The following is a 25,201-nucleotide window of genomic DNA, read 5'->3' on the forward strand; positions in this document are numbered from 1 at the left end:
GAAGTCCTCTGTTATTACTGATCTTGTTAACTTTGTTAAGAATTAGTCCTAGTTCTTCCATGTCATTACAAAGGAGTACTGTATCATCAGCATACCTCAGATTACTGATCAATCTACCTCCTAATTCCTGTCCTGAGCTCATCCAATGCTTCATGCATGATGTCCGCTGCATATATACTAAACAAGTGAGGAGAAAGTAAACATCCTTGTCTAACTCCTTTTCCAACTTGAAGCCAGTCAGTCAATCCAACACCTGTTCTTACTGTGGCTTCTTGTTCCTTATACAAGTTGGCTATCAACCTGATAGTGTGTTGAGGAAAACCCATTCATTTCATTACTTCCCACAGTTTCACATACTCAACACAGTCAAAAGCTTTAGAGTAGTCTAAGAAACACATTACCAGAGGGAGTCTGAATTCTTTATATTTTTCTATGATCTGTCTAAGGCAAAGGATCTGATCTCTGGTGCCCCTACCTTTCCAAAAACCTGCTTGTTCATCAGGCATCTCTGCCTCAACTTTGGCCTCAATCCTATTTAGCATGATCTTTAATAAAATTTTGCTTGCATGAGAGATGAAAACTGACTTCTTCCAGTCTCTAGGCCATGATCCTGTCTCCCATATCCTTGTAATCAATCTATGAAACACTCTTATCCCTCCATCCTCTGTGGCCTTAATTAACTCTGCTGGGATTTCATCTGCACCTGGGGCCTTATTGCTGTTGAGCTGCTTAACTGCTCTTTCAACTTCATGCCTAAAGTGGAGGAGGTCCCAAATCAAAATTTTCTTGGTGGGAGGACTCCACATTTTCTTTATCCACTCTGCTATACAGTTCCTCACAGTATTCTTTCCATCTGTTTTTGATTTCCAACTCTTCTGTTAGTAATGATCCATTCCTGTCTTTGATGACATTCAATTTAGGCTTAAACTTGTGCTTTAAGTCACGAACTAAATAAAACATCCTTTTATAATTATACCTTCTCATCTGGAACTCTGTTTCTTCACATTTATTAGTATAGAACTTTTCCTTGTCCTGCTTGATGGCTCTTCTGATTTCTCTATGTAATCTCTTGTATTCTTCGGTCCCTGTGTCTCTTTGTTTTTCCAACCGCCTTCTTTTGATTAGTTCCCATGTTGAATCTGATATCCATGGGTCTCTTGGTTTTCTTATTGGGCCGAGATACGTCTTCACTGTATCCTGTATTATCATCTTGACTCCTTCCCAAAGCATTTCTGGTGAGAATTCCTCATTGGTCTCCAAAAAATCATCCAACCGAGTTGATGTTTCTTCTGTGAACCCACTAGGAATTACTCTAACATCTAATCTAGTGGAATGTGCCTGACCTGGAAGTTTTCAGAGTCTTAGTCTTACTTTGGCCCTTACCAGCTGATGGTCTATACCACAATCTGCTCCAGGACAAGTATGCACATCAGAGATGCTTGTCTTCCACCGCTGGAGAGCCAGAATGTAATCAATCTGGTGCCTTGACCTATCAATGTTAAGATTAAGACTAACAAGACAAAATATATAGTTGTTGTTGCTATAGGCCAGGAAGTTCCACGGATGATCTGGAAGACATGCATCGCCAAATTAGTACAATGAGTACAGGTCGAGTGATTATTATGGGAGACTTCAACTATGGAGATATAGACTGGAAGGAAGAAAGATCACATGGCAGAAAGGAAATAGAATTTATACATCTACTGAGAGATAATTAAGGCAGAAGGTGATGGAGGGGACTAGGAGTGGGAGAGTATTGGACCTGGTGATATAATTGGTGAAAGTGACCATGCGATCTTGACTTGGGAGATTGTAAAACATGAGGAACATACTATCAAGAAAGGGCTATTTGTGGAACTACAAGGCAGGTGATTATGACATTCTTAGAAAAAGATTAAATCTGTACAGTGGCATAAAACACTGCAGGGTAAGGTTGTTAGTAGTAGTGCATGGGATATAGTTAAGGGTCATCTAGAGCAGTGCTTCCCAAACTTATGGATGTAAAGGCTCCCTTTGTAAAAATTAAAATATTTTACGCCCCCCCCCCATCGAAAAAAAAATTGTAATGCAGACATATATTATTATAATATTTATATTCAATACAATACAATACAGTAGGGTTTTTCCCCAGTTTATCCTGGGGTTTTTCATCCTGCAAAGCAAGCAAACCTGCCTTGAGAACTCAACACCACAGACATAGGATACACCAGGGCGTAGGGCTGACCACCTTATCCTGTGAACGGTTTTAGGTTCGATGATTAATTAACCCTTGACATCGCAACGTAAAAGAGGGTAAACGGAAGATGAGTTATTCAATACAATTTATATTCAAGGTTTTGCATTTGTAATCTTTGTTGTGCTTCTTATCAATACCTTTGAAATGAAACTTATACGAATAAGCATGTATTTACTAACATTTATTAAGCGCTGAAATACACAGGAAGCAAAATTTGTGAAGCAACACCAACGTATGACTTTTTTCCCATTAAAATATAAAAAATAACAAAAAATAAATAATAAAAATTAAATGTTTCTTTTAAGCTTAAAAAAAAAAAATTACTTTGTCTTAAAACATTTTAAATTTGTTTTCATTATTTCACGCCCCTCTCAACAAAACTTACGGCCCCCTTGGGGGGCCGTAGCCCACAGTTTGGGAAGTGCTGATCTAGAGGAAGCAATATTAAATTGTATACCTAATGCAAGGAGAGTTAATCAGGTAGGAGTCAGATGGATGAGTAATATCATTAAGCATGAGCTGCAAAAAAAAAAAAAAAAAAAAAAAAAAAAAAAGGTGTAGGGGGTATATAAAGAGAAAGGTGACCAGCAAACTCATGAACAGTACATGGCTCAGGCAAGAAACGTGACCAGCATGGTAAGGAAGGCAAAATCAAATTATGAGAAGAATTTAACCAAGCTTGCCAAAGGAAATTCCAAAGAGTTATTTCGTTATGTGGCAAGTAAGAGGGAAAATAACTATGGAAGATTAATCTTAATGAGTGATGATGGTCATGAGGAGACAGAAGCAGATAAAATAGCTGAGTTACTGAGTGACCACTTTGTAAGCATCTTCCTAGTGAGGTTAACTGCTTCAACTTATGTGACAGACACCAATGTGGGAACAGAGATGGATAGATTGGAGGTTCTTAAGATACTTAATGTAAATACAGCTGTGGGATTAGATGGGATATCAGCTAGGGTTTTGCGAGAATGTGCAAGGGAACTGGCAATGCCTTTGACTGAGCTGTTTAAGTCTCAGCTCAGATAGAGGACAAAATTATTCTTTTACATATGGGAGGTTTTAAGACTACAGTAGCAGATTATAGACCAATGAGTATCTCAAGTGTGATGATAAAAGTAATAAAAAAATTGTAAAAAAGAGAATTCAAGAACGGGTAGATAAAAATATGATACTGTCTGAGGGTCGACATGGCTTTGTGAAGGGTTGGTCATGCCTTAGTAATTCACTAACTTTTTATAATAGAGTAACAGCTGAGTTGGAAAACGGAAATGGCTACACTATGATTTTCTTGGATTTTGCAAAATCATTTGACATGTGGATGGGGATGACATTGGTTAAGTAGATAAGATGGTGACTGCTGGACAGATATGAAAAAGTGGTAGAATCAAGGTGAAAACAGGTGACTAGTGGTGTGCCATAAGGTTCAGTGCTGGGACCATTGTTGTTTAATTTGTACATAAATGATATAGGAAATAACCTGAAAGGAAATACAGTCATACTCCGACTTACGCGAATCTGGAGTTACGTGGTTTCTTATATGTACGTATTCCTGTCCCGCTTCACGCCTCACCACTAGTCGTATCTTTCAGGTGCCGGCCGCATTCGCCAGTGTCGCACATACTGTGAACAAGCACTGATGTGTTTCGCACTGTCTCCATTCACACACGATTTTTATTGTCTAAAAACCTTGTGATTGTTTAATGTTATGTTCTTGATGAAAATTTTATCACATAAAAAATAATAATGTCATCCAAAAGAAGCAAGTCCAATTCTTCTACAGCTAGCAAGAAAAGAAAACATTGCCGTTGGAAACGAAACTCAACATTATTAAGGATTTTGAAGGCGGAATGAAAATTTGTGAGCTAGCAAAGAAGTTCAATCTACAGGAATCCACAGTAAGAACAATCATAAAAGAAAGGTTTACAGATTTTGGAGGACATAGATTCTAACGAGGAATGAATTGTAGCCACAAGGCAAGGAATAAAAAAATCATTAGCTTGCTATGAAGAAATTTTGCGTGACAAGAAAAAGACATTATGCCGTCAGACGAATCTATTAGATTTTATGAAACCATCGACATCGACTCTTTTTTTTATGTACAAAAAACTACAATTATAATTATATTTCTTAAAAAATATAGGTGTTTTTGTAAACTTTTGGTCCCGATTGTATGTTTGTATATATAATTTACATGTAAAATTATACCCCAAGTTACACGAATTCGACTTATGTGCTTTTTGTTGGTCCCACCTACCAAGTAACTTCAGGGTTTTACTGTATTCAGTTGTTTGCTGATGATGCAAAATTAGGTAGAGTAATAGTTAATCAAGTGGAGAGCTTGCAGGACGATTCAAATAGGCTGTCATCATGGGCAAATTTAATGAGTGTCAGTTTAATGTCGAGAAATGTAAAGCCATGCATTTTGGGATAAATAGATTATAAGCCGTGTATCATTCATGGCACTGTACTCTAGGAAATATATGAAGCTAGAGATTTAGGGGTTGTGGTAGACAGAGAGTTGAAGTTTAGAGGACATATTGTATAAGGTAGCCCATAAGATTATTTGGCTATTGAAGAACACATTAACAAGTAGAGATAAGGAAGTTGTTATTCCGCTTTACAAGGCCTAGATTACTGTGCTCAAGTCTGGTCCCCTGGGTTTCTTGGGGATGAGGAAGCAGCGGACAGGATTCAGAGCCGAGTGACCAGGATGATGAGTGGCCTGTGGAACGTTCCCTCTGTGGATTGGAAGTTGGTTGATAGAAGAAAAAGAGGGGATATGATAGAAACATTTAAGCTGCTTATAGGGGAAATGTTTCAAACTTGGCTAGAGGGACCAGAACAAGGGCTCTGGAAGTTGAATAAAGGTGTGGTTAGTAGGGGGTGTGAGGATTAGATTTTTTGCTTGCAGAGTGGTGAATGAGTGGAATGGGTTGCCAGTCAGATGTGAGTGCTTTTTCTGTTAATGGTTTCAAGGAGAGGTATGATAGAGTGTGTGGATAGATTGGATCTCCTGCAAATGAGTCTTCGGAATCCATATAATAATAATACTATATACACTGCTTGGAAAGAAGTCAATTGACACCATAGTATGACGAACAAACAGACATGGCATTCAACTTAATAAGATGTAGGACTGCCTTTTGCTGTGGTGACTGCAGCAATCCTATAAGGCATACTTTCCAAAGCGTAGGATAGCAATCAATGGGAATTTTGGACCATTCTGTCTGTAGACATGTAATGAGTTCCTGGACTGTTGTGGGGCAGATGTTCCTTGATCTCACCCAATACTCTAGTTCATCCCACAGATATTCAATAGGGTTGAGGTCAGAGCTCTGTGGAAGCCAGTCAAGTGTGGTGACATTCATGTCTGCAAACAATGCAGTTACAGCAAGTCTTATGACAGAGTGCACTGTCTTGCTAAAAGAGACAATGGTCAGCTCTGTAGGAAGAATTGCATTGTCCAGAATGTTCAGATATATCTCTGAGTTCAATGTTCGTGGTACCACAAACAGAAGTCCAAGGCCAAACCAGGAAAAAAAGGACCATATCATCACACCACCACCTATGAATTTCATAGTTGGGGTTATGCACTCTGATAAGAGATGTTCTCCAGGCATGTGCCACACCCACACCGTTCATCTGTTTGGTTGAGGGTGTAGTGCGATTCATCGCTCCATAACACAGCTTTCCAAGTTTCCACGTTCCACTGCACATGCTCTTTGCATGTGCAGTGGAAGACGATGCTGCATGTTGGTTTGGGTAATGTTGGGCTTGCATATTGGGTTCTACCATGGAAACTAACCGATGTTGTGAGCCTTGGTTCTGAATGTTATTGTGCAGTTTCATGTTCAAGATGAATGTGGAACTCTTCATTCAAAGTCAGGAGATGAATGGTAGTTTTTACATATTATCCTTTGTAGCACCCTATGGTTATGTTTGGCGAGTATGGTAGGTTGTCCACTGTGTGTAGCACTTGCAGTTGACTCCCTGTACTTCCATCTCATTATGATATCACTGATTGTTGACCTGGGATGGTTCAATTTGTCAACAACTTGCCAAACAGATAGGCCTGCAACATGGCATCCTATCACGATGAATCTTTCAAACTCCGTCAGTTCACTTTTCACAGTCATTTCACTGAATACAGTTGCACTGACTTGGGAGCATCATATTCCTCTCATTTATACCTGCTACAAACACAACTCGTTACATGGCACAATGTGCCTTGCCCATGGAGGTGTCCATTGACTTCTTTCCAAGCAATGTACAGTTAGGGTGTCCTAAAATATAATCTTGAAGTATCTTAAAGTCAAAAATATTCATTTTTGCTTTTCACTTATAGCAACCATATTCAGCAATGTTTGTGCAAGGAAAGGTTTCAAGCCATACAGTCTCTATGCTCTTTACTTACATGTTGTATTCAATTGAGTTCAGTTCATAATTGAGTTAAATTTTTATACATAAAGAAGGCTGCTATATAGCAATCCCTCGATTAGTGCGCCTAATGGGTTCTTTAAAACAGGCGCATTAATCGAAAATGCACTAATCGAATATAATAACCTATGGGAAAAAGTATAATTCGTTCCTCAAATTTCTTTTTTGAACCTTAATTTTTTAATAAAAGAATTAAGGTATGTCTCAGGGCCTAGTTAAAAGAAAACCATGAAGCTGAAAGACAATAAAACATATTCAGAATATAAATTTTATTATTCTACTTCTCAACAAAGAACTGAGCTAATGTAGTTTGGCAGGCATTTTGTTTCTTTTTTTCATACAACCAACGGTATGGCCCTATTGCCTCTTCTACTCTTCTGCAAATTTTTCTGCTTCTCTCTCTCTCTCTCTCTCTTCATCAGGGTCAACCTCTAAGCATTGCTGCTTAAAAACTTCAATTGTACGAAAAATATTTTCAAATTGTTTCTGTGAAATCTCTTTTGGCTGACTATCAGTGGTTAAATTTTCTTCGTATTCTTCAGGATCTTCCCACTGTGCATCTAAATTTAGCAGGTCAGAATCACTCAAATTTTCAGAATGAGGTTTAATTACCTCTTGGACGTTATCATTGAAGGGAAGAAAGAAATGAAGGACATACGAATTGGTTGCCAACACGTGAAATCACATGTTTTATAGATAAAATTTCCCAACTGCTATACAAGCAAAATAGTTACCACTTTAAAAACTACAATGATCATAAAAGAGAAGTTAATTTTCTGACATGTAATAATAAACAACTCATCCCAGAAGACAGATTGATTACCCTATTATCAGAATGGATTCTCCTTCTTTTGACAGGTGCAGAAGGGTCAAAGGGTCTCATATCTTTGGGCGTACTATAGCAGACGACCTAAATTTTGGCGGTAAAAATTTAAAACATTTGTAAAATGTTTTAAATCAGTAACTAAATTATTTCATTCTGATGAGTGATTTTTTAAAATAGTTAGCCATAAAAATGTATAGATAGAAAATTTTTAAAATCTGTAACATTTATTTTTATGATGTATACAGACACACTAATCGAATTTGGGTATCGAAAAAAAAATGACGCACTAATTGAAAACACACTAATCGAGGGATTACTGTATATGTAAATCTTAATAATGAACTGGGACAAGCATCTTTCCAAGTAATTCCACATCACATAGTCAACTTCACTACAGATATAAACACAATGGGGAAGGGAAAGGAAGGGGAGAGGTCTCATATTCCACACATTACAATAAAAGTACTGACCTCACACACTTTAATTTCTAAGTCTTGAGCTTTCTGAATAAGTGCCACTGCAGAATCCTGAGAGAGTGAATTCAAGTTGTATTTGAACCTATTGATAACAATTTTTTGATTTAATATTTTTAAATACAAACTTTTTTTAAAAAATATCTTCTCTTCTATCTTATTAGAATCATAGAGAAAAATCTGTAAATATAGCTTTTGAAAACAACCAAAAAATTATCCAACAGAATGAAAGATTCATGCTATATGCTAAAATTAAGTTGAATATCAAAAGACAAGCAAAAAATGGGATAACTATCCAAAAGCAGGTTTCATTTCCAGTTTTACATTATAAAAAAAATAAATAAATAAACTTTTTGACCAACTACAACTGTATCTACTTAATAACAATATACTTGGTATACACACAAAGCCAAAATATTATGACCCCCCCCCTAACAAGTTGAATCCCTTTAGGACAAGATACCTGCATACACCTTTTTTTGGCAGTGACTCCACTAGTCCATGAAAAGTGTCCTAAGGTATTCTAGACCAACTAAACAGAATAACATCCTGGAAGTCACCAACTGAGTAAGGCACTGGCATTGACTGGCAGACAGTGTTTCACACAATCCCACAAATGTTCAATGGTATTCAAATTAGGAGAATCAGATGTCCAAGAAATGATTAAATATGCTCATCAAACCATGCTTGCCCAATGCAACCTTGTAACACAGGGCATTGTCTTGCTGGAAGAGCCCAGATCTGTCAGGCCACATAGTCATAATGTAGGGCCATACCTGTCCGAAATAATTCCAAGGTAAGAATCAGCAGTCAAGGTGTGTTCAATGTGGATGAGAGGACCCAGTATGTCCAAGAGAACAATCTCCATATTAAACAAACCATGGTTTATGATCAAACAGGCCAACCATACCAAACTATGGTTGGCCTGTTTCCAGCCAACCATGCAGTTTGTTTTGCTATAATATTTTTGGCTCATGAATGTATGTAAAATAATACACTGTTGCTGACAATAGATTTCACCAATTCTACTTATGATGCCATTTTTTTTTTTCCTTAACTTAAGCGCCTCTGTATTCAATTGGAAGAACGACAGTACATTGTACCCTTTGATTGGGAAGGCCTAAGTTCGATTCTCGTCATGACAGGAGAAATCTTTATATGGATTTTTTCAGTTGAAGATGAGTCAGCCGATCTCATATAGAGGTAGCAGAGTTTTTTCTCTCGGAAACTCAGGTTTTTCATCTCGCATACGGACAAAAAATATTAGTGGTGGTAGTGGACAGTAGATGGCATTGGTGTAGATGATGTGGTAGTAGCAGTTCTGTGTACTTGGTGGATGAAGTGGTGGAGACCGAGAGTTGTAGAGGAGGTGCACTCCCTTGATGAGTCTTTGGACTCCTTGGAGATGTCACGAAATAATAATAATAACAACTTGTACATACTGTTAACTTAAAAAAAATACAATGAAATTGTTGTTTTTAACTTCAACATCACAAGCTTAAGGAAATAAGGAGAATTATATTTTAAATCATAATTCAAGTACAGAGAACTTATTTTTGCTAGTTATGTCATCAAAGAACAAACTTTTTAAGGATTTTGTAACTTGTTTTAATTACTTCTCATATTCTGATATTTCTTTTCATGCTTCATGTCTCACAATTCTAACTTTGTACTTCTTCAAATGTTTTTTCAACATTATTGTTCTATAAAAGAATGCAAGTTTCATATGTAAGACTGCTCTGATTTGTTCAAGAATTTGTGGTGAACAAAATATATCTGGAACAGAAACCAACAAGGTAGGTGTATAGAATAAATTAACTCTTTAAACTAACGATGTTTCACTAGATGTTTGCAATTATCATTATCAAGATTTCCTGTAACTGCAACAATGCAAATAACTGCAGATGTAATAATTAAAAGAAACACACGTATTAACCACAGTTAAAATTATTTAATTGTAAATATTTCATCCTAAGTATCTCAGGACATCAGTACAGTAGTTTAAAACAATAATAGGAATAACATACAGTTAGGGCGCATGATTACAATAGAATCTCATTAAAACGTGCGTAACGTGTTACAGAAGTTTAAAAAAAATAAAATAAAAATATTTAACACAATTTTGTATGACAATTTCCCATACTTCAGGAATAGTAAGAACGTCGTTGCGGTTTAAGTTTGGTCTGTGTAGTAGGGCTTCAGAACTTTCTTTGTATAAACATTCATGTATATATAAAGATCTGTGTAAAAGTTTAGACCTTTCCCAATGGATCCTATGGTTTGGATTTTCAATTCCGTGTTGAGAGAGGCCAGATTTTTGCAGTTTAAAAAAGACGAATGTGGTCTTAATGTTCCGAGATGTGTTTCTGAACAGACCTACCTGTCTGTCCAAAGTAAGACAATTTGCATGAGCATGGAATTTCATAAATGCCAGGCAACATCAAAGGTGAGAGTTTGTCCTTAGGAGAAGGTAACAAGTTGTAAATTTGGTTGATAGGTTTGTATGTAGTGGCAAAATTGTATTTCTTCATAATTTTAGAAAGACGTTCAGAGATGCCTTTGACGTAAGGTATGAGAATCCTATTGACTTCTTCCTGTCTGGTTTGATGTGTGGAGAAGTGACTGATGATTTTTTGAGTTGTTTTAGGATTATATCCATTTAGGATGGCTGTATTTTTGATTACTTCTAATTCCTGGTTTAAAGATTCTTCAGAGAAGCAGAATTTGTGTGCTCTTAAATCACTAGTTTCTAGAGCACACAAATTCTGCTCCTCTGAAGAATCTTTAAACCAGGAATTAGAAGTAATCCAAAATATAGCCATCCTAAATGGATATAATCCTAAAACAACTCAAAAAATCATCAGTCACTTCTCCACACATCAAACCAGACAGGAAGAAATCAATAGGATTCCCATACCTTACGTCAAAGGCATCTCTGAACGTCTTTCTAAAATTATGAAGAAATACAATTATGCCACTACATACAAACCTATCAACCAAATTTACAACTTGTTACCTTCTCCTAAGGACAAACTCTCACCTTTGATGTTGCCTGGCGTTTATGAGATTCCATGCTCAAGCAAATTGTCTTACTTTGGACAGACAGGTAGGTCTGTTCAGAAACGCATCTCGGAACATCAAGACCACATTCATCTTTTTAAACCGCAGAAATATGGCCTCTCTCAACAGGGAATTGAAAATCCAAACCATAGGATCCATTGGGAAAGGTCTAAACTTTTACGTAGATCTTTATATAAACATGAACGTTTATACAAAGAAAGTTCTGAAGTCCTACTACACAGACCAAACTTAAACTGCAACAACGTTCTTACTATTCCTAAAGTATGGAATTTGTCATACAAAGGTACGAAATTGTCTTACAAAATTGTGTTAAATAATTTTATTATTATTTAAAAATTTTTTTTTTTTTACTTCTATAACACGTTACGCACGTTTAATGAGATTCTATTGTAATCATGTGCCCTAACTGTATGTTATTCCTATTATTGTTTTAAACTACTGTACTGATGATGCCCTAAGATACTTAGGATGAAATATTTACAATTAAATAATTTTCACTGTGGTTAATACGTGTTTCTTTTAATTATGATTGCACCACAGGGTTCGTTATTTAAAAAAAAAAATGCAGCTGTAATGGCATGATCAGTAGTTAAACATGCTTCCTAAGAATGGGCAACACTGTTGAAGTGACCTTCGATTGCAATCTACAGCTGTGAATCTTTCTGCACGTACTACTGATTGTCATTTTCTTGGTAATTTCATTATGTTCATGTGTATTACTGGAATGTTTTGATACCTCAGGATCCTCAAGAAATAGCCTGAATAATTTTGAATGATATAGTAATTTGCACAGTTCAGAATTAGAGTCCTCTTACAGTCCAACTTCAAACTCACCAAATAATCCCTCTTTGTTTTATTCCATCTAACTTCTATTCTCTGGAACAGTCTTCCTCACAAAGTGTGCCTCAAAAACTAAAAAAAGCTCAAGTTTAAGAAAAATCTCAACAGGTTCCATTCTTCTCCAGCTCTCACCTATATCCTACATATGGTACTAATGTTTTAAAGGATCTACCACCTGTCATGTGGACTGAAAAAAAGTAATAAAAATACTGCTGTATTAGTTGACACAGATTCCTTCATTAACCTCGTGTGAGACAAAAGTCAATTTCCACTTTCAATGATGTAGTGAGCAATACATATGCAATATGCAGCTGCCCCAGAATAGTGATAACACAATTTGCATTCATATCTATATTTATATGTTAATATTGAATGATAAAGAAAATTCACAGGGGATTATTTTTCAATTGATGCAATACTGTTATCTAGAATCTAAACTCTGAATATTTTTATTAATTAAAATAACCAAAATCAAATTACCTGACACCATCATCACCGGGAGGAATAACAGTAACATGTAAAAAATTTCAAAGACTCGCAAGCTCACAGAAAACAGCCATGTTTTTGAAGAACTTAAGTAATAACAATCAGATAATTAACGTTGAATAAAAAAAGAGGGATGTTATTTGGCATGGTGATTTCCTCATAAAATGTCATTGATAACTATGTTATTACTTTGAGATTCCCAGGGCAAAAATCAAAAATATAACAAATGCAACTAAAAAACAGAAAAGAAAAGTAAAAGTACAGAAATGATTTAACCAGCAATGTGAGGGTAAACTGAAACATGATAATCACCATGAAGGAATTGAGGTAGAACCATGTAACTTTTCTACATATTCCCCACAAAGTGTTATACACTTGTTACAACGCTACTGCATCATTTGCAATTCTCTGAGAAAAGTCTTTCCCTTGTTGCACAAGCCAGTCCTCAGCTGCAGATATGACTTCATCAACTCTGGTAAATTTTGTTCCTTTCAAGTGCTTCTTTAAATTATTTATTTATTTCATATGGGGTTCTCCCCTTTCCCCCGCTGTCCCATAGGATGGGTGGAGATCTCCTGTTGAGAGATTAAGCATGTATTTTTATGACTGCAGATCCATGTGTGTTCACAAGTGCAGTTTGCCTGTTCTGGGGAACAAAAAAACCTGAGTTTCTGAAAAAAACTGAACAAAAAATCTGGGTTTCTGAGTGAAAAAAAACCCTACCTCTGTATGAGACCGACAACTCACCTTTAGTTGAAAGAGACCAGATAAAGGTTCCTCATGTCTTGGATGGGAATTGAACCCAGGTCTTTCTGACCAAAGGGCTTCGTTCTATACTGACTGAGCTATGGAGGCTCGTGCTTCTTTAAATTTGGGAATAGGAAATAGTCAGATGGGGCCAAGTCTGTTGAATAGGGTGGGCGAGGCAGACATCGAAAGCCCAAACTGTGTATTGTCTGTTGGGTTTCATGAGCAGTGTGAGCAGGTGCGATGTCCTGCAAAAGCAACATGCCTCTGCTCAGTTTCCCATGCGGTTTTCCATCAAGGCCTCCTTCAATTCCTTCAGAGCTGTTGAATAAACTGCTCATATAACAGTTTCACCTTTTTTTGAGGTACTTAGTAAGGATAATACCATCCATAGCCCAAAAGACAATGGCAAGAACCTTCCCTGCTGACTTTTCGGTTTGGAACTTCTTTGGCCATGGAGAACCTTTGTGTCTCCATTCCATTGACTGTTGTTTAGTCTGGGTCATAGTGATGGCTGCATCACTATGACCCAGATGTTTCATCAACAGTCACAATATGAGCCAAAAATTTGCACCTTATTTCTCATCATCATCATCATCATCAAATTCCTGCCATGTACCCTCAAGGGGTGTACAGGATATGACAGTACTACATGAAAAAATTACATCATTACTAACTTCCTATCTACAATTTTCCTCCAAATCAATCTGTTACTTGTCAAGACTCCAACATTATCAGATCTTATATTTCTATCGTCTAAGGCACTTTGTACCGTATCAATCCACCTATATCTTGGTCTTCCTCTGGGTCATTTTCCTGCCAACCTGGCAGAGAACACTTGTTTTGCTAAAAGACGCAAAATCCATTGAGATGACAGCAGGCGTTCTCTCTTTTGGTCGGCATTCAAACATTTGGAGATTCACTTTGCTGACAGCTTCTGCATGTCCAGATGTTGGTGGTTAATGACCCCAACTCATTCCCTGGATATTACCAGAGTCTTTTTGGCTGGTATTAATCTATCATCAAAGATCACGGTGTGCAGTGCATTGATGTTTTCAGGTGTGATTATTGTAGAAGGTGCTCCTGACATGGGGGCATCTGTTGTTTCAGGATATCTAGTTTTAAACTTGGCCACCCATCTGGTAAATGTTGGGGCACAGTCCCCTAAAGTCTCAGACAAAGTTTGATAAATCTCAGCTGCAGACTCTTCTTGCAGCACGAAAAACTTGATGATGGCCTGCACCTCTGTGTCTTAGAATTTCTTCAAAACCTCTGACAAGTCTTCTAATACATCCTGAAAGAAAAAGAAGACGAAATTGATGAAACATGTAGGTTAAAGGGTTTTAAGATATGTTCTTTCTTGTGGTTATATCAGTTGTTTTAATATCATTTTTGTTCTAGGTGTTTATCAGAATTTTAGCTGCCCCTCCCCCCCACCTTGTAAATATAGTATGAGAGAGGATATGAAAGGATTGCTGGAGGAAGTATAAGTGAGAAAGTGAAAATCATTAGTTTGTTCAATAATTAAGAAGGGCTATGATGGTAAACGATTTGATGCATAGGCTGTGTAGAAGGAATGGATGTGAGTTTTTGGATGTGTGGAATGAGTGATGGAAGAAATGATTTAAGATGCACTTGAATCCATTTATGGTATCAGGGAGTTAATAAAAACAAATTGTATTTATTGGTATGAATCTAATACAGGGAGTCATCGAAACTAGATCATGATAGGAAAAACAGTAACAATCTATGAATAAGAGCAACCAAGTTATGCAACTCTGTGAATGATATGAATTGCATTATCATGGAAGTGATTATTAGAAATGAGTAGTTGCATGCTTGTCTGGTTCTGACCTATGTACAAGGATATCTGTACAAGTGAACCATTAGATATAAAACAGGGCAGTTCAACTCGGTCATGCAGACTTACCTAAGAGATTACACAACAAGCCTGGAGGTGAAGTATTGTCTGTAAGTGGATGACAGGAATATCAGGAACAAATCTGTAGTGTTTATCTGTAGTGTAGTGTTTACTGTAATCTGAACATTATAAACAAGTTACCTTGTTTATAATGTTCAGGAAAGAATAACTTTACTGAATGTAAATAGTATGCAATGGTAGATGCAGAAGAGATTGTTCAACTAATGAGGACCCATTTTGCTGAAAGCTATCAATGTGATGCTGAGAACAAAGCCTGGAGGTGAAGTATTGTCTGTAAGTGGATGACAGGAATATCAGGAACAAATCTATAGTGTTTGTTACCTTGTTTATAATGTTGGGGACTCAGATTGTTGTCATTAGTCAGACCTGGCTCTCAAATGCAGATGTACTAACTGGTGTTTAGTGTAAAGCTGTAAGCATTATTTTTAGGAAGGTTAAACAAGATAGGAGATGAGGGTGGGGGGGGGTGCTGCTGCTAATGAGAGTGGATAATTTGAATCCAGTTAAAGTAAAAAACTATGACTGCAATACTAGTAACAATTTTCTATGTAGCAATGAGTTTGAAGCCATCTGTGAGGTGTATGGATTCAAACAAGATCAAATACATAGTGAGGTGTTGTTACAGATCTAGTGGATTGGTTGCTGCTGATGACAAATTGCATCACCAAATCAACCTGATCAGTGCTAAATGAATAATCACCATAGGTAACTTTAATTATCCAAACACTGATTGATTAGCAGTTAAATTCTCATAAGAAGAATGGAACTGCAGGTGTTGCTAAACAGATTCCTCAAACAGCATGTGGCAGAAGGAACTCAAATAAAAAAAACACTGAATCTGATTATAGTGTTGGGGGGGGGGGGGGGGTTCCGTTAATGCTAGTATGGTTAATGTTGCAGTTCCATTTGGAAAAAGTCACATGCTAAACCACAAGTTACAAAGCAGGAAATTATGACCAAATGAAGAGAACACTAGGTTCTCAGTTGGTCGAATGCTTGAAGGAAAGGATATCGACAGTGCATGGGACACATTTAAAAAAAAATATTTAAACGATGTAATATCAGAATGTGTTCATTTTGGAAAATTATGGAGACAACTACCGTGTTTGAGTAAAACTTTAGTTTAATATAAACCAAAATCTACTAAAATTAAACTAAAGTTTTACTCAAACACGGTAGTTGTCTCTATAATTTTCCAAAAATGTATTCTGATCACTGTAAGCCTAAAAGAAAGGATCAGAATGTGTTCACTAGAGTCTTCAGAATAAATAGGGTAAGATTGAAAGGATGTGCAATATTATTAAGCACAACATTCTTAAGAAAAAGATAATATGGAAGGAATATTGTGTGCACAGAATGACATCAGCTATGAAAATTATAAGGTGCAGGCCATAAGAGTTACAAGTATGGAAAGCTGTCAGAGTATGAAAAGAAACTGGGTCTGAAAGCTAAAAAAGAACCAGAAGATGCTACAAGTAAAAGGAAGAAAGAATGTGAAAGAATAACTTTACTGAATGTAAATAGTATGCAATGGTAGATGCAGAAGAGATTGTTCAACTAATGAGGGCCCATTTTGCTGAAAGCTATCAATGTGATGCTGAGAACAAAGAACTCAATGTACCTCTTCACAGGATGAAGAAACTCAAGTGTATAAATAGGACATACTGGAGCTGCATAAACTGTATAAGAATTCAGCCATAGGGTTCAGCTAAACTGGCTGTGTATTTGGCCATACTGTATAATTTGTCTCAGAAGAGGGAAGATTCCATAGGAGTTGAATGAATGCATAATTCTAATGCACAAGGGTAGTGCCAAGACTGATGGGTCTAACTACCGTTTGTTTGTGGACTGACTTCACATCACTTGACTTAGTATCCCATAATGCAAAGCCCATCTCCTTGCACACATGTATAATGTTATGTTATGCATTATGGGAAGGGTCACTACCCAGACTGATTTTGACCTTTATTGAGGTCTCTTCAGTGTGAGCCAGACCAAGAAAGTTGATACTGCATGAATGACTGTGTTCAGTCCATCTTTGCCACGAATTGCCCCAGTCCTGAAGATACTTCAGGTGCAAACGTTGTTTGCTTACACTTGGATAAAGGATTAAACTAAATATATAATTTATAGTCTAGCCAAGTGAAAAAACTTCAAACATCTTTCTCTAATCCAGAGTAATTTAATAATTCAAGGTCTGCATTGCTTCAACCTTGGTATCACCTCTAGGTCTGGCTCCCACTGAAGAGACCTCAATAAAGGTCGAAACTGGTCTGGATAGTTACCCTTCCCATAATGCACAGCTTTATACATGTCTGCAAGGAGATGTGCTTTGCGTTATGGGATACTAAGGCAAGTGATGTGAAGTCAGTCCACCTTTGCTATGAGTTGCCCCAGTCTTGAAGATACTTCAGGTGCAAACTTTGTTTGCTTACACTTGGATAAACGATTAAACTAAATATATAATTAAATAAAATAGCTGTCAATAAAGTTATATGCTCTGGTGTAATGAAATATTGAATAGTTTTTTTGTTTTTTTTTTTATATTGGAGAGATTATACTAGAAGAAACTGATCAGGTTAGGAATTTTAGAGTTTTGGTAGATAGGAAGTTGAAGTTCAAGAGCCATATAGAAAGACTGCAAATACAACTTACAGGATAATTGCAATTCTGAAATGGACATTGACAGGTAATGATTAAAAGGTCATTTTTCCTGTTTACAAGGCTTTGATACAACCTCATCTAGGACTACTCTATGAAGATCTATTCTCCTGGTTTCCAATGTGATTCAGATAGAGTGGAGAGATTGCAAAGGAGAATGTTAAGAAGATATTATCGGGACTATGGAATGTAGATTTCAAGAACTTGTCTGTAGACACTAGCAAAAGGAGAAAGATGCATGATATGACAGACCTACAAATTTCTAAAAGGGAATGATTTCCCCAACTCCTTGGTAGTAATAATACTGTATACTAAACTATATTTCTTTAAATTTACAGTTTTAAAAGAACAGTATCTATTTATGCCAGTTATCTGTCATTAGGTGTTCAAAGACTTATGCACATCAGCCAATCTTTTTCCATCCTTTAGGCTAACTAATGCAGACTACTCATCAGCAGTATCTACTCCCTCTATGTAACTGGAGGTGACCAATTACAAGAAAGGATTGAACTGACTGCTAAAGTTTTCAGATTAGTTTTGATATAAATGGTTCTATATACACTATATATTGATGACAGAACACACAAAGGATTGTGTATTCTGTCATCAATGTACAATTTTTCACCATTTCCTTTGTTTACTGACCTCAGCTGCAATTTTCTCTCCAAATGTATCATTCTTCAGTAGAAAGTCTGTTTTCTTGGATATAAAATATTGGGTATTTATTTATTAGCTTCGCCCTTCCCTTTGCAAATAGTAAGTGTTATTATAAAATTGTAAAGTTACAGGTTGTAGCAGTCAAAATTGCATATGCTACTTAAAAGGATTAAAAAACTTCATAACTGCCAGCTAGAAATACTTTACACTTTGTAGTGCATGGAAAGAAGTAAATTAAAGGCCAATTTATCTGAATGAGGAAGGAGGCAGGGGGATGAAACCAGTCATCCAAATGAATCCCAGCATCTTCTCTAGTATTTATCTCCTGGGAATAGAGAGAACAATTCCTACCATCTAAATTCACTACAATGATACACTATAGTGAGCATCTACTGCAAAGATGGTAATGATCAGATGCATGATGAGTATTAAAATACAGGCTAAACAGTGACCAATATGAAAAGGAAAGAAAAAGCATAATATGAAAGGCAGTCAGGACAAAGGAAATTCTGCTTCAGGGAATGCAAAAGGAAGAATAATTATGGAATGATGACAATGGTGAGTAGCAATAATAGCAAGCTCTCACTCTCTCTCTCTCTCCAGCAGAGGAATTAGTGGAATTATTTAGTGAGTACTTTACCAGTGTATGAGGTGTGGCTATTAAATAACGAGACTGATTGCAAAAATGTGGTTTATTATTACAATTGTACAACTTAATTGTTATCCCCCTTCAGCATACTCCCCTCTATCTATACACTGTTGCATACGAATTTTCCATTGTTGGAAGCAGTGCTGCAAGTCATCAGGTGATATCTGCTTCATTAGTGTTGTCGTTTTCTCCTTTACCTCATCCACTGATAATTTGTTTCTGTTTCTGGATTAAGTCAAGAAACAGAAACAAAGAGACAATCAGGTGTTATCTGTTTCTTGCCATTTTCTCCTTTATCTCATCCACTGACTGACTGTTTCTGGACTAAGTCCAGAAACAGAAACAAAGAGACAATCGATGCACTGGAAAACTCTCCCATGTCACCGAGAATGAAAAAAGCAAGAAGAGCAAGTCAAAACTGAAGGCAATGTCGATCGTTTCTTTTTATATATATTATATATATATATATATATATATATATAAATTATAATTGTATAGCTTTAGAGTTCTCAATGTTTTTTCCAGTGTCTTTTAATAGCTTTCTATGTTCTTAACCCCTGATGAAGTCAATCCCGACGAAACATGTTGCATTTTCAAATAAATCTCAATTTGTTATAATTCTTGGATTTTTAGTCAGTTTATATTAAAATGAACATATCCAACCTCCGAGTTAATAGTAATAGTCATTATATATATATATATATATATATATATATATATGTGTGTGTGTGTATATATATATATAATATTCATCAAAGCTTGATTTGCTTCCTCAGTCTTAAGAAAAGGCTGGTTATATTCCACTAATTCAGGCCCTACCCAAGGGCCTATGAGTTGCGGAAATACTTTCTGAAAATGAAAGCTGTGCCAAACAAAGCGGCCTTTTGCAGCTGCCCAATTTTTAATCCATCTAACTCGAGTGCTTCTAGATGTTTTTTCAATGTTTTAGGGATGGTGCCTAAAGCACCTATTATTATGGGAACAACTTTCATTTTCTTTTGCCAGATGCGTTCAACTTCGATTTGCAAATCGCTATATTTTTTAATTTTTTCATTTTCTTTGTTGTCAATCCGACTATCTCCTGGTACTGATATTTTGATAAACGTAACATCCTTGTTTTCACTTTTTTCAACCACTGTGATATCGGGTGTGTTACATTCCAAGCTTTTGTCAGTCTGGATTTTGAAATCCCAGAGTATTTTAGCTGTTTCATTCTCAACCACTTTCTGGTGAACTTTATGCTTCCAATAGTCTTTAGATACTTCAAACCCATACTTTTTACATAAATGCCAATGGATTATCTTAGCTACGTTATCATGCCTTTTACGGTACTTAATTTGTGCAATTTTTATGCATCCACTTATAATGTGGTCTACCATTTCTTCCTTTTCTTCGCACAATCTACATTTACTGTCTTCTTGAATTTTTTGTATTTTTGCCTTCATAACGTTGGTTTTAATGGCCTGTTCTTGTGCTGCAAAAATTACCGATTCTGTTTCTTTCTTTAGTGCACCATTTGTCAACCATTGCCAGGTCAAGTTGCTGTCAGCGCTGTCCTCTATGCTGTGAAGGTATTTTCCATGCAATGCCTTATTTTTCCATCTTTCAGTTCTCACTTTTACTTGGTTGGTTTTGTATTCCAATTTTGTCTCCATTGGTTTAAATAAACCCTCTTTCCTTACCTCAATTAGAAATTTTTCCGTTGTTTGCTGCAGATAATCATTTAAATTTCGTTTTTCTTTTTCAATAACTTGCTTCACTTGTAATAATCCTCTACCTCCTTTTTTGCGTGACAGATAGAGCCTATCAATGTCACTGCGAGGATTAAGGGCATGGTGAATTGTCATTAATTTTCGAGTTTTTCGATCTAAATCTTCCATCTCTAGCTGGGTCCATTCAACAATGCCTGCTGAATATCTCAGAACAGGTATGGCCCAGGTATTAATTGCTTTTATCAAATTTCCAGCATTAAGCATTGATTTAAGGAGTTTTCTTAATCGTCTTATGTATTCTGCTCTAGTTCTTTCTTTGATCTTATTGTGCAGAATTTGTGATGCTTCTAAAATTCCCAAATATTTGTAGCTGTCTTCGAATTTTATTGCTTTGATTATTTCACCATTGAGCAGCTCGATTTCATTCATATCTTCAAACTTTCCCCTTGTTATTCCAGCAATTGTGCATTTGTCTAAGCCAAAATCCATTGATATAGCTTGACTGAATATGTGCACAGTGTTTAGCAACGATCTGAGTTCATTCTCTGATTTTGCATACAACTTCAGATCGTCCATGTATAAAAGGTGAGATATCTTTGCACTCTTTTGCGCAGTTTGATAACCATGAACAGTTTTCTTTAAAATTCTAGTCAAGGGAATCAATGACAATATAAACAATAGAGGAGATAATGAGTCTCCTTGAAAGATGTCCCTTTTTATGTTTACCTCTCCAATTTCTTCTCTATTTATAACCAACGTTGTTTTCCAGTTTTTCATGCTGGATTGCAAAAATTTTTGCACGTTTTCGCTAATACCAAATAGTTCTGTGCATTTTAAACTCCAACTATGAGGCACCGAATCAAACGCTTTTTTATAATCTATCCAAGTCATATGAAGGTTGGTTTTTCTACGTTTGCAATTTTTAAGAATCATTTTATCAATCAGCAATTGGTCTTTTGTGCCTCTTGAATTTTTGCTGTTACCTTTTTGTTCAATTGGGAGAAGAGAATTTGCTTTAAGATAGCTGTATATTTTATCAGCTAGTATGCCTGTGAGTAGCTTAAAAGTTTTGGCAGGCAGGTTATTGGTCGGAAGTTTTCTGGGTTTGGACCTTTTTCTTTATCCTTTATGATCAAAAATGTTTTCCCTGCTGTGAGCTGCTCTTCTTTGCATTTTCCTTCTAAAACATCATAAAATTGGTTAGCAAGTCTTTCATGCAAGCCTGTTAGATATTTCAACCAGTAGCCATGCAATTCATCCTTCCCGGGTGTTGACCAATTTTTTTATTTTTTTTGCTTGCTTTTGAACCATTTCAGTTGTTATTTTCAGTTGGTCCATTTTTCGTTCTTGAGATTTGTTTGTAATTTGTTCAATTCATTTTGCCTTGTTATTGTGCCTTGCCTCTTAGGGTCGTCCCATAGGTTTTTCCAAAACTTTAGTGTATTTTCTTTGTCTCTGGTATTTATATTTATATTTTCTTTAAAGTTATCATTCCTGAAGCAATCAATTTTCTTGTAAAACGGTTGCTGATTTGCACGAAACATCGAATTTTGCTTGTACTGTTCAATGCGTGCACTGTATCTTCTTATTTTAGCTGCAACTGCAACTATTTTTTGCTTCACTTCCTCTAATACTTCATCAATAGGTCGTGTTCCAGTATTATATCTCTTTATGAAGTTATTTCGGATTTTTGTGTTTTTCAGCTTCTTTTCCTTAAGGTTTTTCAAAATGCTCACGTCTGCTCTGGGTTTAAGAATTTTATTCTCCAGTCGATGCTTCCATTTTGGTTCCTGAGCCTTACCGCTTTTGGGTTCACTAATCTTATATCCTAATTCAGATGTTACTACGCAGGCTATTGAGTACATAAGTTGATTCGTTTGCCCAATAGTTCCAGTAGGAATATCCCTTGCAGTTTTATTGGCCTCTTGTAGGAGTTCCTTCAGTTTTTGTTGAGGTACTTGTCTCAATACTGGAAGCCTAACTCATTCCTGGTTGCTGTTCATTTGTTCGATAATTTTTCGTGCGAGTTCTTGTTCCTTATCTGATAGCTTCCTTTCAACTATTTGTATATTTTCAAAATTTTCAGCATTCTGCATGTTGGAATCTGGTTCTGCTTCATTCATATTCTTGGTCACTTCAGGGTCAGTACGGTCTCCTTTTACAGCTTGAGGTTTCAGTGCTTCCAGCTCAAGTTCACTAAATACCTTGCGTTTGATAATGAAGCTGCGTTGCTACATCAGCCTTTCGAATGAAATTTCAGAATTTGGGTGTCGTTCAAGCCAAAGTTGGAACATTTGTTTCTGGGTTTGAACTGTAGAAGCACTGCATGACTTGTCTATTTTCAGCCATGCTCCACATTTTTCTAGTAAATACTTTCGAGTTCTGTGGATCTTGCTCCTGTAGCCCATTTGTGACTGGCTGTCCAGGAAGCCTAACAACCAGTGTGGTCCTTGCTATATATATATATATATATATATATATATATCAATGGCATGGTAATGGTTGAATGGGTACCAGAGGGTCAGAAGATAGTTAACCACCATTATTACCTTGAGGTTCTGGCCAAACTGAGAGAATGAGTGAGAAAGAAGAGACCCGATCTGTGGAAGAACAATCCTTGGATTTTCCATCAGGAGAACACTCCAGCCCACAGTGCAATGTCTGTAAAGCAGTCTCTGGCTGATGTTGTTGTTGTTGTCTTGTCCTTTGAAGAGTCTTAGATGTTTCCGTGCGCTCTTTGTACTGCTTTGGCTATGTCTGTGATTTTGTTTGTATAGAGCTGTTGTTCAGGATTAGGATCTATTTCTTGCAAGGCTGCTGTAATTGCTGGACAGGTAAAGATGTGAGTGGGTGTCAGTTCCGTATTGGGGCAGTTGTTGCAGTTTCTATATGTTCTCGTATCATCTGTATTGATCTTCATTCCTCTATAATGTCCTGTTCGTAGTCTTGCTATCGTAGTGGAGGTCCTTCTGTCAGCATTGATCTCGGGAATTTGATGTTGTATCACTGATTTCAATGGAATTAGTTTAGCTTTTGCTAGTGCATTGGCATCAGCAAGAGTTATCATATGAGTTTCTTGGTTGAGTTCTCTGGCCTCTTTTGCTAATTTATCAGCTGCTTCGTTGTGATCAATGCCTACATGAGCAGGAATCCATTGTAGAATGCAACTTTTACCTAAACACTTTAGATGATTTAAGAGTTTATGGATGTCTTGTGTGAGCTTGGTATTGCCATTTTTGATTGCCTCCATAGCTGATCTTGAGTCACTGTAAATTATAATTCCTTCAGATTGTTGAGATGATGATAGATTTAAGTAGGCTTCTAGTGCTTTAATTATTGCGTAGAGTTCGCTGGTAAAATTGGAAGCGATTCTCCCAGATCCAACTTTTATTGAAAGTTTTTCACCTTTCGGGAGTAGAAGGAGAACACCAGCGCCTCCATTAATCATATTGGTGTCTGATGATCCATCGGTATAACAAATAACCTGTTTGGAGGATGAAAGAAGGTTGATGGTATTTAGGCCTTTTTCTTTAAGCATTTCTTTTGGTTCTTTTTTTGTACAGAGTTTGGTAAGGTTTAGATTTATGAAGGTATTTGAAGGTAAAGGACTGGAAAATAGAGGTTCTTTGTTTATGTGGACATTTAGCTGATCAAGACCTATTTCTTTCCTGATAGTGTCATCATATTGTAAAGTCGATGATCTGTGAAGTCTGCAAATTTGGTTCCAATGTTCATAGGTTTTTAGGGAGACATGATCACTTTGGTAGCTTCTGATATTATTTATGAATTTTATGGTGGCAAATTTTCGTCTGTCCTCCAGCAGGTCAAGCCCACATTCCTGTTGGGCTCTGATGTTGTTAGTGGATGAGACTGCACCAATGATAATCTTGGATGCTTTTGCTTGTATTTTGTCTAGGTTTTTCTTTACCGATGAAGCCGAAGGTGACCAGATAGGTGCTGCATATTCCATTATTGGCCTTATTAGTGTAGTGTAAGTAGTTTTGAGGATTTTTGATTTCTGAAGAGTCTCTGGCTGATGGTGGACGAGTAAGGTAAACGGTCCTGGCATTGGACCGTCCACCTTACTCGCCAGACTTAGCTGCATGCAACTTTTACCTTTTTCCAGTTGAAATCCGCACTGAAGGGTACCCATTTTCAGTTGGTGGATAAGGTAAAGAAGAAAACAGCAGTGCTACTGAAGCAGATAACATCCGCGGACTTGCAGCACTACTTTCAACAATGGAAAATTCGTAGGCAACAGTGGATATAGATAGAGGAGGGGGAGTATGTTGAAGGGGATGACAATTAAGTTATACAATTGTAATAATAAACCACATTTTTTTGCAACCAGTCTCGTTATTTAATAGCCACACCTCATATATAATACTAGTGGAATGATGCTGCCCAATACCCAGAAGGAAGTCAAATGTTACAGAGAATAGAACCTGGAA

General features: G+C 36.6%; 1 protein-coding gene across 1 annotated transcript in view; it reads right to left on the bottom strand.

Moving 5' to 3' along the window:
* LOC150107187 (ribonuclease H2 subunit A) overlaps positions 1–25,201 on the bottom strand; it is a 229,108-nt gene that overhangs the window by 97,605 nt on the left and 106,302 nt on the right. The window contains exon 4 of the mRNA XM_090391728.1: positions 7,973–8,060. Coding sequence (XP_090247854.1) covers positions 7,973–8,060 — 88 coding nt within the window. The remainder of the gene's footprint in view (positions 1–7,972; positions 8,061–25,201) is intronic.

The sequence above is a fragment of the Typopeltis vanoorti genome, chromosome 4 (genome assembly GCF_054136105.1).
Source record: "Typopeltis vanoorti isolate ZY-2024b chromosome 4, IOZ_Tvanoo_1.0, whole genome shotgun sequence".
NCBI classification, from domain to species: domain Eukaryota; kingdom Metazoa; phylum Arthropoda; class Arachnida; order Uropygi; family Thelyphonidae; genus Typopeltis; species Typopeltis vanoorti.